Below are 16,755 nucleotides of genomic sequence, written 5' to 3' on the forward strand. Positions count from 1 at the left end.
GGGGCAGGCAGAATTGCTTAAGCAACTCCTCAACACTTGCTGGGCAGGAATAGTGCCAATTTGACACCCAGGACACTGCAGAGGAGCAGGGAACTGGATTTAGTTGACCTCTGGCTCTTTGCTATTTTGAAGACAAGGTGGAGAAGACAAGGTGGAAGTAGAAGACAAAAAGCCCGAAGCAAAAAATGGGGGGAAGGTATCTGTAAAAGAAGCTCTGCCCTGAAGAGAATCTCCCTTCAGCGTAGGTCAGGGGTAGGGAACCTGCGGCTCTCCAGATGTTCAGGAACTACAATTCCCATCAGCCTCTGTCAGCATGGCCAATTGGCCATGCTGGTAGGGGCTGATGGGAATTGTAGCTCCTGAACATCTGGAGAGCCGCAGGTTCCCTACCCCTGGCGTAGGTCAAAGCACCAGTGTATAATCGGCCTGTATTAGCAGCTTCAGCAGCTAATCCCTGTATGGAAAACACCTGTGTTAGGAGAGCCATGGGACCAACACATTCCTACTACTTAACTGGCAAGCATAAAAAGCCCTTGGCATCTCAACTGGTAAGAATCAGCTCTTGGAACTGATTATTTTCCTATCGTTCTTACGGGTTAGAGTCCCGATCTTGTTCAAGAGCTTGTTGTAAACTGCATGTCAATGCCATTAACCTACCAGAGTTGCTGCAGGCATCGCTAGGCCAGCAGCATTTTCAACACAAGCCTCAAATCATGTTAATTGTATTGATATTACACCCCATTTCACCCTGACAGTAAACACTACAGTGGGGTTAAAAATTAGCAGTCTGCTCTGAGTGACACTGAGCACGTTGCCTCTGTTTTGCTAAATGGAGGAGCTTTGACTACTCTTAGGTCACATATGCTATCTCAATGATATCTACATTTTAACACAAACCTAAATTCTCCCTAGAAGATAAAACGACTAAACTATCATTCTTTGATCACATTGGTGGATTCCGCACAACACAAATATAACATCTTTAGGATATTATATGTAGCATTTCAAGAAGAATTTCGCACAGCTTTCTTCCCGCACACGACTTAGGCTCATTATATTTCTCTCAACCTGGATTTTTCAAAGATTGCTAAACTAGTGATCTCCCCCCCTCCCCCCAACCTGGGTTAAGGACAATTTATGTCAGCTGAGAGAATGCCAGAGGGCAGGAAATGCTTTATTTCTCTTGCCCAATCCTCTTACTTCCTTTCCCACTGCTCACGCCTGCCATTGTGTGTGCTGCAGGAGATTCTCCCTGTGGATTCTCGAGGAGATTTCCTCTGCTTGCAGCTCATCCACTTGCTTTCTCACTGCACAAAGCAGCCGAATAAAAATTTGTTTAGCCCAGTGATCCTGTGCATATGTCATTTTTCCTTTTTCTGTTTCGAGGGGGCTATCTGCAAAGCTATAGTGACACAAATATGCACATATTACAGCTTCTCTAGCCATGTTGCCGTAGCTTCACAGATATTCCCCTCAAAACACACACACACAAGGGGAAATGACACGTGAATGGGATTGCTGGGCTAAACAAACTGTATTCATTTCCTTTTTACAGCGAAATAGCAAATGGATGAGCTGCAAGCAGAGGAAACCTTCATGGGGAATCTCCTACAGCACACACAAAGCCAGGCACACTGCGAAATTAACAAGAGGTTCAGCAGCAAGAGGGAGAAAAAATCTGTTTTGGTTGACCACACTTGTGTTCTCCCATGCTGTAGGAACACGAAATGACCTAGAGAGGTTATATTTATGCTATGCAGAATCCACCGTCATGAGAAGACAAGACTCACTGGAAAATACAATAATGCTAGGAAACATTGAAGGTATCAGGAAAAGAGGGAAACCCAACATGACATGGATTGGCTCAGTGAAGGAAGCCATGAGCTTCAGTTTGCTATGAGCAAGGCTGTTAATGATAGGACATGTCAGAGGTCATTAAATCTGTAAGGTCACTACACATCAGAAGCAACCTGCAGCGCTTAATATACCTATATTTAATACATTAAATTAATAAATATGTTTTAGAGAAGCTCTTACCTTCGAAATGTGGGCGAGGCAATGTCTGGGTATTTTGAACCCGGCTGCCTGAGGCCTGGAGTGCCACAGGCACTTGCTGAAGTTGGGCTTGATTTTGGAGAGCTGGACAATGATACACTCTCAGAATCAGACACGGCCACTTTTTCCTTCTCCTTGTCAGTCTGATTGATGGTCACAGGACTGGAGCGGCCTGAGCCAATCTTTGTGGGCTCCCGCAGTTTATTGGGGGTTGCAGCACCTGTGGATTTGCTGCTGACGTTGGAGTCAATGCTACTGGTACTAGACCTGTGTCCACCCCTGCCAGGAATCCCACTTGTGCTTGATTTGGAAGGACGGGGCAAACTTCGATACTGCAGGGTGGTCTTTGAGCTCACGTGCAAGACACCATCATCCTGATTCTGAGAACCATCTAGGCTGGTTTTTCTCCCTGCATTTGACTTTCCAGTGATAGCTGCAGACTTGGGCATCTTTCCCAGGGTTGCCGACCCGCTAGTTATAGTTGCCCCACTTGCAGTAATGATAGTTGAAGACCCAACCCCCGTTTTCTTGAAACCAAAGGAACTGGCTGCTGTTGATCTGCCAATGCCTGATGGAGGCTTCTTCCCTTCATCGCCACTGCTTTTCCCTGCATCGGAAGGAGAACGCTGCAGAGAGGCTCCTTTGAGGGGAGTTTTGACTTTTTCTGAAGCTTTTGCATCATCTGTTTTTCCTGACACAAAATGACAATTCTGTAATCTTTCACATCGGCACCAACAGACTTTCGGTAACAACATGGCAGTTACAGTATCACTATGCTGATGTATTAGTGCTTAAGAGCAGTGCTTCATTTAATCTCTACTAGAACACTGTGTCAGACATGATGGGAATTATACAAAACCCTTAGGCAGAATTCCACCCCCAAAAAATCCTATTTACCTTGTCAAGGGCAACACATTGCCATGGAAATGCTGGTGGATTTGTACTTTTGCAGCTGTTCTTATTGGTTCTCCTATACTTCCTTGATATGAACATTACATGGGGCACCATTGCCTTCATGGGCCCATAATTCATTCACACCTAAGTTGCAGCAGACAGGTGTGGTATGACTAAGGTATGAACATACAAAACGTCCAAAGCTTGCACAATGTGTCAGTTGCAAGGAAAGCAGCACGGAAGACAGAAGGTTGGATTCAGTGATCTATCAGCAGAAGATGCTGATCAATCATGGATCTTTTCCATGCCCATCTCCCGCAGTCCTTTCCCACTCCAGAATTCATACAGAGTAATCACTCAGCAGACTTTAAGAGATGAAATTGCCCTTCCTGATGGAGCAGGGAGAAGATTTTGTCTTCTCCCCCAAAGCAGCTTCTGACCCACATGCTTATTACATATGGGTCCCAGAATTTGGAAGTACTGCTAGAAGTAAGGGAATGCTGAAAATATCTGCGAAGTTTGCATCTTCAGGGTCTGCTCCAGAAGCTAGAAACTGTGGAAACAATTTCAGCATAGATTTCTCCTTGAATCCCACCTTGGGTGGAACTCATCAGCTCCACTACTCAGGGGGTTAGACACACAAGAGGGGAAAATGATGTTACTGACATTAAACTTGTTCACATGGTTCTCTCCTCATCCCTTTTTCCACAATCACCACCACCCTGCGAGGTAGGTCAGGCTGAGAGTGACAGGCCTGAGATCACCCAGTTAGCTTCCATGGTAGAAGTGGGAATTGTAACTCTGCTCTGCCAGGATCCCAGCCCAACATTCTATCTACTACATCACGCCGGCTCTCATGTTAACATGTCCTCCTTCATCCTCTCTCTGATCAAAGAAGCTCTGTACTACCATAAAGGAAGGAAAAACATGGAAGAAACCTATGATTCAGTTAATAGGTTTGGTGTATTTTTTAAAGACAAATATGTGTATCTAATCCCCCTCCACATCCCATTCCATCATAGATTACCCTGTTGGAGAAGTAGAGGTCGGTGCAGAATTCAGCCATACTTCAAATGCCCAAAAGCAACATGTTTACACCAATACTCTTCTCATGTGAAAAATAAGCAGCTCCACAGATGAAATTGGACATGTGATATGGCTCTCAGTTGCCTTCTCAACTAAACTGTAGAGAGAACCCTGCACATGCAGGACCTATGTATGTGCAGCACAGACTTTAATATGATGTATTGTAAAGCTACTCAGTTATCTTGCATCGCTTATATTTTCTTTCATTGCTTATGTTTTCCTCCATGTTTGTTAAAAGTAAAGGTAAAAAGTATAATTGTTGACACATGAGGTGCCATCACATCACAATGCTTACTAAGCAGACTGTGTTTCCACAGCTTTTTCCAGTCGTCTACTTAGTGTTAATTTAATAAAATGGAATGTTTTTAGAACATTACTGATTGTTTTTCAAAGAATTAACACATATTTATAATCTCAAAATTATTACTTTCCTGAAACAAGTTTATTGGATGTATGTATTAACGCCTACATTAGAATCCATTACTATTAAGTCTATTCCAGCATATCCAATCTTTATTAGGTGTTTGCAGCAATTTTTTAAAATCTCCTCTCAATCATACTTAGCATTTATATAGCTAAATTTGCTTCACTTTATAGCTTCCATTGAAATTTGCTGAAAACTTTTAAGACTATAGGAATAATTACAGGGTTGCATTTCAAGTTTCTATTGGTATTTCAAAGGAAAAAAAACTGAATCTCTTGGTTTTCCTATGGTTCATCTAGGGATTTTAAATAATCCATTACCCAAACTGAATGGTATTTTTAAATACATTTTACCTAGTCCAATGCTATTGTGGAGACTTGAGATTTCTGAAATTCTACCTGACTCATATACTTCAGGTACCATTATATTACCATAATCTGTTACCCCAGTATAGAGACCAGTAATGGAGGAAGAGAACAGCAGGAAATATCTTTCTTCTGCAGAGACCCTGGCAGCATTTGTAACACAGGAACTTTGAATAGATGGCAGAACTGCTGGAATGCAGAAAGGCATGCAGAAAGACATGCAGAAAGGACTCCAACAAATCTCTGGTCAATGGATATCAGGGGGAAGAGATAGACAACCTTTTGTTTTACAATACAAAGATCACAAATATCAAGTAAAAAAAACATGCTTCTTGGCAGGAAAGGCCATTTGTTGCTTTAACAGCAGCAAAAAGACGTCATCTCAAGATGCTCTGATAGTCCCCTAACCTCCTCACACCTTTTGGCTCATATACAGTGACCTAGGGTTGCAATATAAAATTATCGCTTTTTTTTGTGTTTCTCAGTTGCCCAAGCAATTCCAGACATCATAATCATTCAAGCAAAAGGGCAATTTGCCATTTACTAGGTACCATTATGTTGAAACTAACACCTGCTCCAGTTGGTCATCTAGCAAATATTGAGGTGCCTCAAAGGTCAGTCCAGTTAGCCATTCAGCCTAGATCCTGACTCTCACTTTAGTAACTTCTTACTTGTACCAACACAGTACAGTTCTAAATACACTGACACCTCCCTCCCCCCAGGTTTACCCCCTTGGGATCACAACAGCTAATTCTGTGCCCAATTTGACCAACAGTGATACTGAAACCCAGGTAAAATGAAGCACACAAAAGGGTTTAGGTATCAACCCCCACCCCTGATTTTTAGACATCCCTTCAAACCATTTTCCATACTAGAATGGATACACTGGGCTTATCTTCAAGATCAAGTAAAGTATTATTCACTTTTGATCCCTCTTTTCTGTTATCAGCTGCCCTGTCTTTCTCTGATAGTTAGCTTCATTCACTGTCCTCCCTACCCATTAACATTGCCTCTGGGAGAAATACCCTCTAATTTCAAACAGGCATGTTGTTTTTAACAAGTACTATTGTCAGGGTTGTTTTTCATGCCTTTTAATACTGATTTCCCCATGTATAAGGCGGATTAATAACATTACTTTCTTATTAAATGTTCTGTCTCTCCTCATCTGCCGTCTCCCCACCAAAGAGGTCTATTGTACAAAAACTGACAGCTATGTAGACAGAGGCAAAAAAGTATGTGATTTACCCTACTGCTTTTGGTTAGCTTGTAAAAAAAGGGATACTTTTTTTGTTACATCCTGGGCACGGGGACTGATTTGGGTAACAATTATTAACATAGTGACCCTGACTGGGGCCTTGTACCCAACTTCTTCTACTCAGAAACCAGTGATATTTCTTAGCTTAATGTTCTTGCTTTCCCAGTTTCACATTTATGAGGATAAAACGTGCCCCAGGTCTTACCCTGGCAGCGCCCGTTGTGGCGGGGGAGGAAGGAACAGAATTCCCTCCTCCCTGGTGGCCGTAGGACTTGTCATGTGATCGGGGCCGGGCAAGCCTTTAAAGGCTGGGTCTGGCCAGTCATCGGCCTCTTGCAAGGCCAGGGCCGGGAAAGACCCTCCCACCCTCCTTTTGTTGAATGTTTTTCTATTGGGTTATGTTTACATGTTTGTATAATGTTTCGCCGCAGTTCTGTGGCGGTTGGGGCATAAGAGCACATCCATTTCGGGAAGGCAGAGCTTGCATGCCAGACCTTCCCGCATTGGGGGCCTCCATATGAAGTCCGCAGTAGTGGAGAGCTCGATAGTGCAAGCCTTGGGGCTATGCTTGAGAGCTTGCTACCCGGCAGGAAGGGGTGTCACTAAATGGGTAACTGCCCAAGTGGCACCTAGTAACTTTCTGTTCCCGGTTCCCTTGGGGGATGTGCCAGGCAGTTGTTGCTGTCAGAAGGGTCTGAGGGGTCAGCTGGGGCTGCCCTGATAACCAGGTTCAGCGCTTGCTGCCTGGGGGCCAGGATGTGTTCTGTTATGCTCTCCCAGCTTCAAGGTTGTTATACTGTTAAAATAAATTGGGCTGCGGCCGAGTTCATTTCCAACAAATAAATGTCTGTATTTAATGAAGCGAATTTCCACACCTCCGCACGCAATGGCCTTTGCAACCACATATGGCACAGAAGGTCCCTTCATGGGCTGCATTTAAGGAAGGAATAAAAAGCCATTCAGGTATTTCAGAAGGCATTTAGGAGAGGACACTTAGGCAGATTCTGCATGGGCAAAAACAGCGGTGTGAAAACAGTGTAAACCCTTTTATACAGTTTTAAACCATTTTATACCAGTTTTGCACCGTTTTCACACCGCTGTTTTTGGCCCATGCGGAATCTGCCATAGCATCAGCAGATCTGGCTGTGTGTTTTTAACCTTTCTGTCTTTAATCTACACCTCATTTTTATTTTGTTATTGGCCTGTGAGGTTCTGCATTTTTGCAACTTGTTGCCCTGTTATAGTTGCCTTTCATATAGGCAAAGAAGGCAGACTAGAAATATTTAAAGTAAAAAAATACCCAACAAGTTACATTTCTGAAAGTCTTCCCTACCAGGTGTCTTGAGCGTGCCCGTTGCAGCTTTGTGCCTTGAAGATGCTGCCCCTACTTGTGCAGTCATGCCTCTTCTCCAAGAACCCGTCTGAGAGACAGACAAAGCAGTTTTCTGCCCTCCTTTCTCAGCATCTTCAAGGAGGCCAGAGGGATGGGTTTTCCACTTGCTCCCACAGTCAAGATTACTATCAAAATCTTCCTCTGGCTTTTTCAGTTCTTCACTGCTGCCCCATGGTTCTCCATCTGTTACCGAACGTTTCTCTGAATCCGTCTTCAGCTATGAGAAATCAATGTCATGGAATTATTCAGTATATGTCTATTGTTTTTCCTTTCATTAATTATGGTATGAGAACAAAAGGAAGTAATTATTCCCTTTAACATCTCTGTTCCTTGGCTGCAAATATTTAATAGCCTTGGCAAGCCTGAAAGGCAATCTTCTTCCACTCACTAATTTTCTGAAAACAACACTTTTTTACTACAGGCACTAATGGTGTCACCACAGGGTTTCATTCAGATGTTATATTACTTGAAGCAACTTTGATTCACAAATGATAAACAGAATTCACAATGCAATCCTAAACAGAGTTGTATCCCTCTAAGCTCACTGACATCAGTGGATGTCATTCTGTTTTGGATTGCACTGTCAGCCTGCAAAAGACACACTGCTTTTCTGAAGTTCCTGCCTTCTTAACTAGGGTTGGTCAATACTAAAAAAATTCGGTAAAATTCGGATTTGGGTATTTTGGGGCATAAAATGATTTGTATGCCTGAATCCGAATCATAGCCGATTCGGATATGCCCGAAAATTTGGGTAAGTCCAAACAATTTGGGTCAGTTTTATTATTTTTTAATTTTTTTGTGTTTTTACACGTTTTGCCTGCAGGGGGCGCAATTTTAAAGCTAGAGGCACTAAAATATCAGGATTACATCTGGAGACTGTCCTGATGACACCCCCCAGGTTTGGTGCAGTTCGGTTTAGGGGGGGCAAAGTTATGGACCCTCAAAATGGTAGCCACCATCTCTTTAGCTCCCATTGGAAACAATGGTGGATAGGGAGCCCCCTTTGAGGGTCCATAACTTTGGCCCCCTGCACTTGGAGGGTATCATCAGGACAGTCTCCAGATGATACCCTGAAATTTTGGTGCCAATATGTTTAAAAATGCGCCCCCTGCAGGCCAAAACGTGAAAAAACCACCAAAAAATAAAACCGCAATTCGGCTGATGATCCGAATCCCATGGATTCGGATCTGATAGGATTCGGACAGCTCAGATTCGGACCCTGCTCCTCCGAATCCGTCCGAATCAGTGCAGATTCGGTAAAAATCCAGATTTGGACGGTCCGAATCTCCAACCCTATTTCTTAACTTCACTTAATGCAGTTGGTCAAGAAGTCCTGAAAATATTAACTAAGAACAAAACTCAGTTTTGCATATATCAGTCAAGAGTCCTCTGAAGGCACATTAGCATATTTATTTATTTATTGGTCTGTCTAATCTAGTTCGTTTATGTCCTGTCTACACCCCAATGGGGACCCCAAGTGGCTTTCGTAATTCTCCTTTGCTCCATTTTATTCTCACAGTAGCCCTGTGAGGTAGAGTTGGCGGAGAGAGTACAACTAGCCAAGGTCAGCCAACAAGCTCCTATAGCAGAGTGGGGATATGAACCTGGCTCTCTCAGGTATTAGTCTGACACTCAAGCCACCACACCACATTGGCTCTCAATTTTCATTAGGCCAGTGTACTCAAAACTAAATAATGAGTTCAACTGGAAACCTTGCACCCCATCAAAACAAACAAGTCTGCTGCTTTTAACACCAAGTAATTACAGCAAGATGAAATATTTCTGCCTTTTACCTGGATGCAAACATGCAGGTGGATCTAAGCAACCATCCAGGAACATCTCACACAATGTTCTCATTTGCTGTCAGGCAGGAGTCTCACATCGGGGGAGCCTGTCTGCCACTGGGAGGGGGAGCGAGGAGTCTGGATGGAAAGTTACTTTCTTTTCTGCCTAGCTGAAACAAGTAGGGGCACCCAGGCCAGATGGCTGCTTATCTCACCCATTGGCCTTGGAGATCTGTCTCACCATTTCACAGCTTTCCTTTGTAGTTGGGTAGCACAGGAAGATGGGAGGGAGGATGAGTACTTTGGGATTGATATATTGGGAATTGGGAAAAGACAATTTAGAATTGGCTTTTCATTTGCTGGCCACTGATGCTTTCCAATAAAGTCTTTTGAACGAATGGCTTCAGAGTCTTGTTTGGTCTCAGATCCAGGGCTTGACATTTGCATACTGGATTCTCTGCACATATTTCTTCACTTTTGGATAAATAGTCATAAAGAAGGGGGCAAAATCCAGTCCACTGTTGAGGCAAGTTCTGTATGTGGCATTGTTTTCCCAAATGCCCATGTGCAAGTGCAGGCAGAGCCTTTCTTGTCGTTACTAAGTTCCAAGCCATGACTAGTTTGTATCCAAACAAGAGGTTAAATGGGAATGAGACATTGTATACACACTTCTCAGTCTCCCCAACAGTCTGTCATGCTCCCTGCAGTGTGATTCTGTGGGAGTCCTCCTCACACAAGCACTGTGACTGCAGCAGCATCATGTATCATTGTAGACTACTGAAATGGCACCTGCTTATTACAGATGGTTGCTAAAACGATGAACAATTGGCATCATTTGTCAGAAATTGCAGTTATTACACTATGCTTAGCGTCAGGTGATTGCTTTTAAACAACTAAAACAACTTTAAACAATTAAAACAACATCAATGAATGGAACAACTTTAATTTGACAGTATCGGAGTAATGTTCTCAAACAAATAGAATATTATCTCCAGGTTCAGATTCCGGAGGATTTAAAATATCTGATAATAACTTGCATTATTGATGGGAAAAACTACATGACCAAAACTGCAAACAGCCCAATGGTACATTCCAAGGCAAGGTATCTTTACTGACAATGATATCATTATGCAAAATGGACTTGTTTTATGAAAAGGGCTGTGATAGATTCAAACAGGATAGGCACTAACTAATTTATTTTGTTTACTTCATTTATGCCTTGCCTTTCGCTCTCATGGGAACCCAAAATGGCTTGCGTTGTTCTTTGTTTTATCCACACAACAACCCTGTGAGGTAGGTTAGGCTGAAATTATGCGACAGGCCTAAAATCACTTAGCAAGCTTCAATGGCAGAGTGGGGATTTGAACCTGGGTTTCCAAGATCCTAGTCCAAAACTCTAACCTCTCCCCTACTCTTGTTCCCATAGCTGCACGTTTGTGTGCATTTGGTGCACTTAGAACATACGTGTCAAACTCGCAGGATGCTGGCAGGGGATGATGGGAACTGTAGTCCATAACATCTGGAGGGCTGTGAGTTTGACACCTGTGACTTAGAAGAATCATAATTGCTACAATGTAAAACAAGCAAACCAAAGCGGGAAATAAAGGAAAAACCCCACAAGTTTCCTAGGCCCATCGCTATACTTCTGCTAGCAAGAAGGAAACAATGAGAACAGTTACCTGAGCTTGTGTATTCTTTCTTGAAGAGGCAGTAATATTAGAGTAGGAGCTGACTGAAGAAGTGGTGTTGAGATCATCTGTGCTGATATTATCCAAGGTATCACTGAGACCACTGCTAACAGAACTGCTGTCATCCCAACTGTGGGGGGAAAAAAACAAAACTCCAAAGGGATAACCATTTCATCCATTCACATCATGGAGAGAAATCAGGAATTGTTTATCAGTGAGCTTAGGGAAAAAATGAAACCATACTTAATAGCACATAATGAATATTATTTTTCAGATGTTTGAGATTAACTATTCACTTATACCTAGAAGCTCACTAGAAGCTCAGTTAGCCAGAAGGTCCTTTAAAAAAATGTAATTTTAATTTTCGGTAAGCCTGGTGAGAAGCATTAGTGCAGACTGCTTCACGGTTCATTGCAAGCACATTCTGCACCCTGCCAAGGGAAATTCATTAAACCTACCTGAATTGCTGGCCTCAGCTTTATTTTCAGCTTCAAGCTCTTTCTATGGATTTCCCAGAAACACAAAGGAAATCTCTCCCGTGTCTGCAAAGGCCAATTCTTGCTTTACATGGTGAGTAAATCTGCAGTTTCTCTACTGTTTGCTCTCCAATGAACAAATGTCTGCAGGGGACTTTGTAGGCTGAGAAACATACAAGTCAAACAGGAGCAAAAGGATAGGGCTTCTTGGCCCAAATCCATTCCATGATGGCAGCTGGCATGCCCAAGCTGCAGCCTGCCAGGCTTATGTGGTGCTTTTCTACAGCCTTCGCCATCATCCTGTTTTGGCATCTAGTTTTACCTAACTTGGATCTCAGCATTCCTTTCAGACTCATCAAAACACTTAACAGATCCCAAATCCAGCCTAAAATGAAGGATATCTTCATCTAAAAACTTGATAAGCAAGTGGTGTGGGCGATGGGACAAAGGTTGCTTTCTGAAATATTTTGGCAGGGTGTGGACTCCAATTTTAAAGTGGACCATATCTAGACAAGTACATGAATAAACTATACACCACACATGCAAACAGAGCCCATAGATCTAAATCCCTTGTATCTAAACTGTGTGCTCCTTTGAGCTCAGATAGAAGAATCTGCTATTCATTGTCTTAGCATCTTTCATTCACAGAACTTGCCTCATGACCTTGAGCAAGAGGAAGAACAGTTTACGAATCATTTAAAAATAAATAAATGCATATGTTCTAACCAGTAAGCACACTCAGAATAGGTTTCAGACTGTCTGTGTGGACAGTTGTCTTTCAGTTTTAAGGTATTCTGGCACCCAATCCACAGCAGACTACAAAAGACACAGTAAGATCTATGATACTATCAGGGTTGAGATATGGGGGCCAGATTGTAAATTCTGCCAAAGCACTGTGATTCCATAGTATACTTAAGATTGGATTCTGGGGGGTGTCAAAATTACAGATTAAGTAAAAATTTAGTGCAAACTTCATTTCCTGATGAATGAAGATTAGTCAGTCAGATGATCTGCACAGTCACAGCGGTTGCCTGAGCAACTCCACCTGTTTCCAGGCGCATTCAGACTGCATTACAATGAACACTGCACAAACTTTGAGAGGCAATTTTTCACATGGGTGTACAACATTAGCCTTTTCTGCGACCCTTCTTGATGTGTAAGCAAAAGCAGCTGCTGCCTTGTCTCACAGATGTTCCTTGAACAGTGCAGCCCTTCCCCATCTATAAAAAGAAGCTATATGCCACTGTGAGGTGGCCAGACATGACGAAGCTGGGCAATTGGAAATACTTTCACAGAGGGGAACAGAATAATTTTTGGGATGTTTAACAACTGCTGTTTTCAAGAAATCAAAGCAGCTTTATGAATTTTTTTAAAAAGGAAGAAATGTTGATAGTTTTCACTGTTCTTGTATTGTGTCAATAATTAAGCACCACATGCAAAGAGAAAAATAAGAATATCTCGAAAAAGGAATTTTCCCAAGCAACTGTCTCTAACTGACATAAAATAATGATCTCAAACTAAAGTCTATTGCTAGTACTAATAGTTATATTCTTGTTTATTTATTTATTTATTGGATTTGGTATATTCTGAAGATTTAGCCAGTTTTCTGTGAACACTGTGCATTCAGATGTTTCCAAAATCACCTGAATTTCCCCCTTGTTTTTGGAATGTTGAATAACTTAGTCCTGTTTTTTATTCATTAGGAATTCTTTAGCAGTTTGGCATTAACTAAGCAAGGAACAAGCTGAAACTAGTCTATTAAAAATCACAAGTATTAAGATACAGCCTTATATTAAGATTATAGCACAGGTCTTTCTGGCCTAGATTTCAAAAAAGGCCAGAACCATAGAAGTGGGAACAGAGAATGAATCAATGAATATGTAACTGACTGGGATATTTACCTATTAGCAGACTTGCACACAATTAGCAGACTTAGCATCAACTGTGAATGCACCCATAAGGTTAAAGAAGCATACCACTTTTCATATGTTAGATGTGGCAGGTTTTGTCATTTAATAAGGTATAACACAACAACAACCCTTTTCATACAACACATCAGTAAACATGCAAAGAGTGGCAGCAGAATTGCGAGAAAAAGCTCCACTTCCAAAATACATATGATCACCTGTTTACAGGAACAGGAACTCTGGACAAAAACGAAGTCCTTTATTGGGGGCCAGAGCCCCCTGTTCCACCTCAGTTGCCATGTACTATGTGAAAAGAGCCAACGAATGAGATGCAGATGCTGTTCTATAAAGCCTTAGTAAAGGGAACAACTCGAACTTCTAGCCTTGTAGCCACACTCCCTCCTTAAACAGAAAGCTACACTTAGCTTTCAATTCAAATTGGACAGAAAAAGGACATCATAACTGGTTCTCTAATTTCCTTCTGAATTGGATTTAGCTCATGAAGGGAGACAGATTAGAAAATAACTAGAATGTTTTGTTTAGGGAACCTTTTGTAATGTACCAGCACATCGGCAGCCAAAGTCTGCCCCCTTCGCTTCCACACAAAGTTCAATCCATCATCTGTTTTCAGTGTTCCACCCTGAGCCTGGCTGCTAATGAGTCATAAAGAGTCAGCGCTAGTCAGATTCAAGATGGCACAGACAGACTACATAAAAATGAAACCACAGACTGTGCAAGCCAGACTACACAATGAATCCTTCTAGAAGTTTACAGAGACTATAAATTTTGCTACAGCTATTCTATCTTCATAGGTGAATGCCTAATAAGGCCAATAGATTCATTCTTCAACTTCCATTCCTCAGCAAGTGGAATGTATTACCTGTCATTTTCAAGCATGATAACCACTGAAGTGTAAAAATTCTGTATAACTTCAGGGTCACCAAATAGATTTAATCGGTATTTTCACAGTTAAATTGTTTACAACTAAATAAAAATGGGAATAAATGACTGAAAACACTCTGGGTTAGAACCTCTTAGAGAAGCTTTTTTTCTTACAGGTTAAAAAAAGATTTAAGTTAGAGTTCTAATTGGAGCGATCATATGCCACTTGTATTGCAACTATTTTCCTGTGCATCAACAAATAGGAATGACATTAGTCCAGTATCCCCTCCGCACAAAATTAACTGGAATAAGGAAACTAAATTTAAAGCAGATTCACTATTACACAGTCCCTTTATGCTGTCCTTTAGGCATGCTCTATTATCATCTCCTTCACCTGCTGAATGTATTGGCAAGTTTGAAGTTCTGACCAGGAAATTAGTTGATGCTCTAGCAGCGCCGATTCCAGCAGGTCCTTTGCGAGGAACTCCTACTGTCACATATTTTTCTGAAGAGGGTAGGCTTATAAAAAAGCAAATGCGAATAATATTCTGCAGGACTAAACAGCAAGGTTTAAATAATCTTTCCTGCTGAGTATTTTTTTTCTGCTGAAGAAGAGGCATTTATCGATGTGTCCTTCGCCTGAAGGGCTATATAAACAAACCAATGAGAAATGGAAAAAAGGCATCTCATACAGGCAGCCAGCTCAAAATGATACTAGAGGCTTTTGGTGCCTTGTTTGCTAGGGAATGAGTTCCTCTACTACTATCATCTCTACTATTGACCCCCAATATGGCACTTAGCTATTTTTATGTAATCTTTTCAATAATGGGAACTCCTGATACTCTTAGGGTTTGAGCCCCAGCTTCTGATCTAATGATATTCCTAGGTGGCCTCCGGTAACAGAGGGAGGAAATCACAACACTAATTGTTAATGTCTTAAAACTAATAAAGCTCCGAGGTCCAGATGGGGTCCCGGCAGGAAATTTACAAATCTTTTCCGATTGGTGGTCCCCTCTGTTAGCCATGCCTTATTCACTACTGGCGTGCATGACCAGCTCTGGCTCGAAGTGCCCACAATGTGGACTAACGCAACCATCATTCCATTGTTTAAAAAGGGTGATCGTGAATCTCCCTCAAACCACAGTCCAATCAGCCTGCTGTCTGTTTCAGGTAAATTGTATGCCAAATATTTACTTAACCATCTTTTGAATTGGATTTCAACAAATAGACCAATCGGAATAGAGAGCAGATTGAGCTTCTACGAAAGGAAAGACCCTTACCCTGGACCACTGTATGACGTTGGAAGCACTTGTATCCAAATACCTCTGTAGAGGAAAATCAATCTTTTGCAGCCTTTATTGACTTTAAAGGGGCTTTTGACTCTATTGACAGGTCGCTACTATGAAGCTTAAGCGCACTGCAGAAGCTTGCGCTATTGATCCTAGAGCTTCTCCTATTAATTAGATCTCTTTACAGGGAATCCCACCTGCCAGATAAGGTGTACACCATCAGGTTCCTTAACACCCAAAATACCAGTTTGATTTCTCAGGAAATTTGGTAAAAAACAAGGGTGTGTATTAGCACCCATGCTATTTAATCTTTTTTACATGATCTTGCCCACATTGAATAGTTTCAACGCTTTCATTGCCCTATCTGAGCGGTGTGCCTCTGTCTATTCTCCTTTATTGCCCGATGATGCAGTTTTATTATCAAGAACAAGATCTGGTCTCAGAAACATGCCTTCGAGGCTAAAGTGTGGGTGAATACTGTTCAAACAACAGGTTTGGTCATTAAGCCCAATCAAGTCTAAACTTGTGGTGCTTTTCAATGTTTTAGACCTTCAAGATGGTCTCTCCAAGGTGCTTGACATCGAGCATAAGTTAAATTGTTCCAAATACCTTGGGATAATATTCCATCATAAGTCAACCTGGACCACACACAGAGATAACACCCGTAAAGCACGCAAAACTTTACCCGCTGCAGTACTGAAGTTTTTTAACATCAGTAATGGTGGTAGATTCATACCAGCAGCGTTGAAAGGTGTTTTAGCAGCTAAGGTGGCCCAGCACCTTTGCTGTGTAATGGTATCCCCATCTGGATCAAGCATGGCACCAGAAATTGGAAAGCATCAATCAATTTCAGCTTTATAAGATCTTTGGCACCCCGCATTTAATGTCCCCTATGGTGTTTCTTTGTTGTTTTGGAATCAGGGCAACATTTATTAGAAACAAAGGGCATGGGTTGTAACTTTTAAGTTTTGGCTGCGTCTTTGTTTTTGCACTGACCCTAACAGTTTGTCCCAGTTAGAAATGAGAGAGCTTCAGCTTTTGAAATGGTGGCTACATATTGAAAAAAAGATCTTTTCCTTGGAGGCTATATCTTGGGAGGCCCTACAAATGCTCACAGCTCAGATTTACCATCGCTTAAAGTCTAGATTATTTGATCAAAGAGTACCAATTTCTCCTGAGCAAAGCACAAAGCTCTTCTAACTCTCCAATAGTCTTTTTGGGATTATCCCTCAAGAAAACTAGCCACTGCTATATATC

At 41.8% G+C, this 16,755-nt stretch overlaps 1 protein-coding gene across 6 annotated transcripts in view; it reads right to left on the bottom strand.

Annotated features, from left to right (window-relative positions):
* The window catches only part of NAV3 (neuron navigator 3), a 605,012-nt gene that overhangs the window by 63,439 nt on the left and 524,818 nt on the right, over positions 1–16,755 (bottom strand). For all 6 annotated transcript variants that reach the window (XM_048499147.1, XM_048499145.1, XM_048499146.1 and 3 more), the window contains 3 exons: positions 10,936–11,074; positions 7,413–7,689; positions 2,038–2,746 (listed from right to left, as the gene is read on the bottom strand). In XM_048499147.1, coding sequence (XP_048355104.1) covers positions 2,038–2,746; positions 7,413–7,689; positions 10,936–11,074 — 1,125 coding nt within the window. The remainder of the gene's footprint in view (positions 1–2,037; positions 2,747–7,412; positions 7,690–10,935; positions 11,075–16,755) is intronic.

This window comes from Sphaerodactylus townsendi, linkage group LG06, assembly GCF_021028975.2.
Source record: "Sphaerodactylus townsendi isolate TG3544 linkage group LG06, MPM_Stown_v2.3, whole genome shotgun sequence".
Taxonomy (NCBI): Eukaryota; Metazoa; Chordata; class Lepidosauria; order Squamata; family Sphaerodactylidae; genus Sphaerodactylus; species Sphaerodactylus townsendi.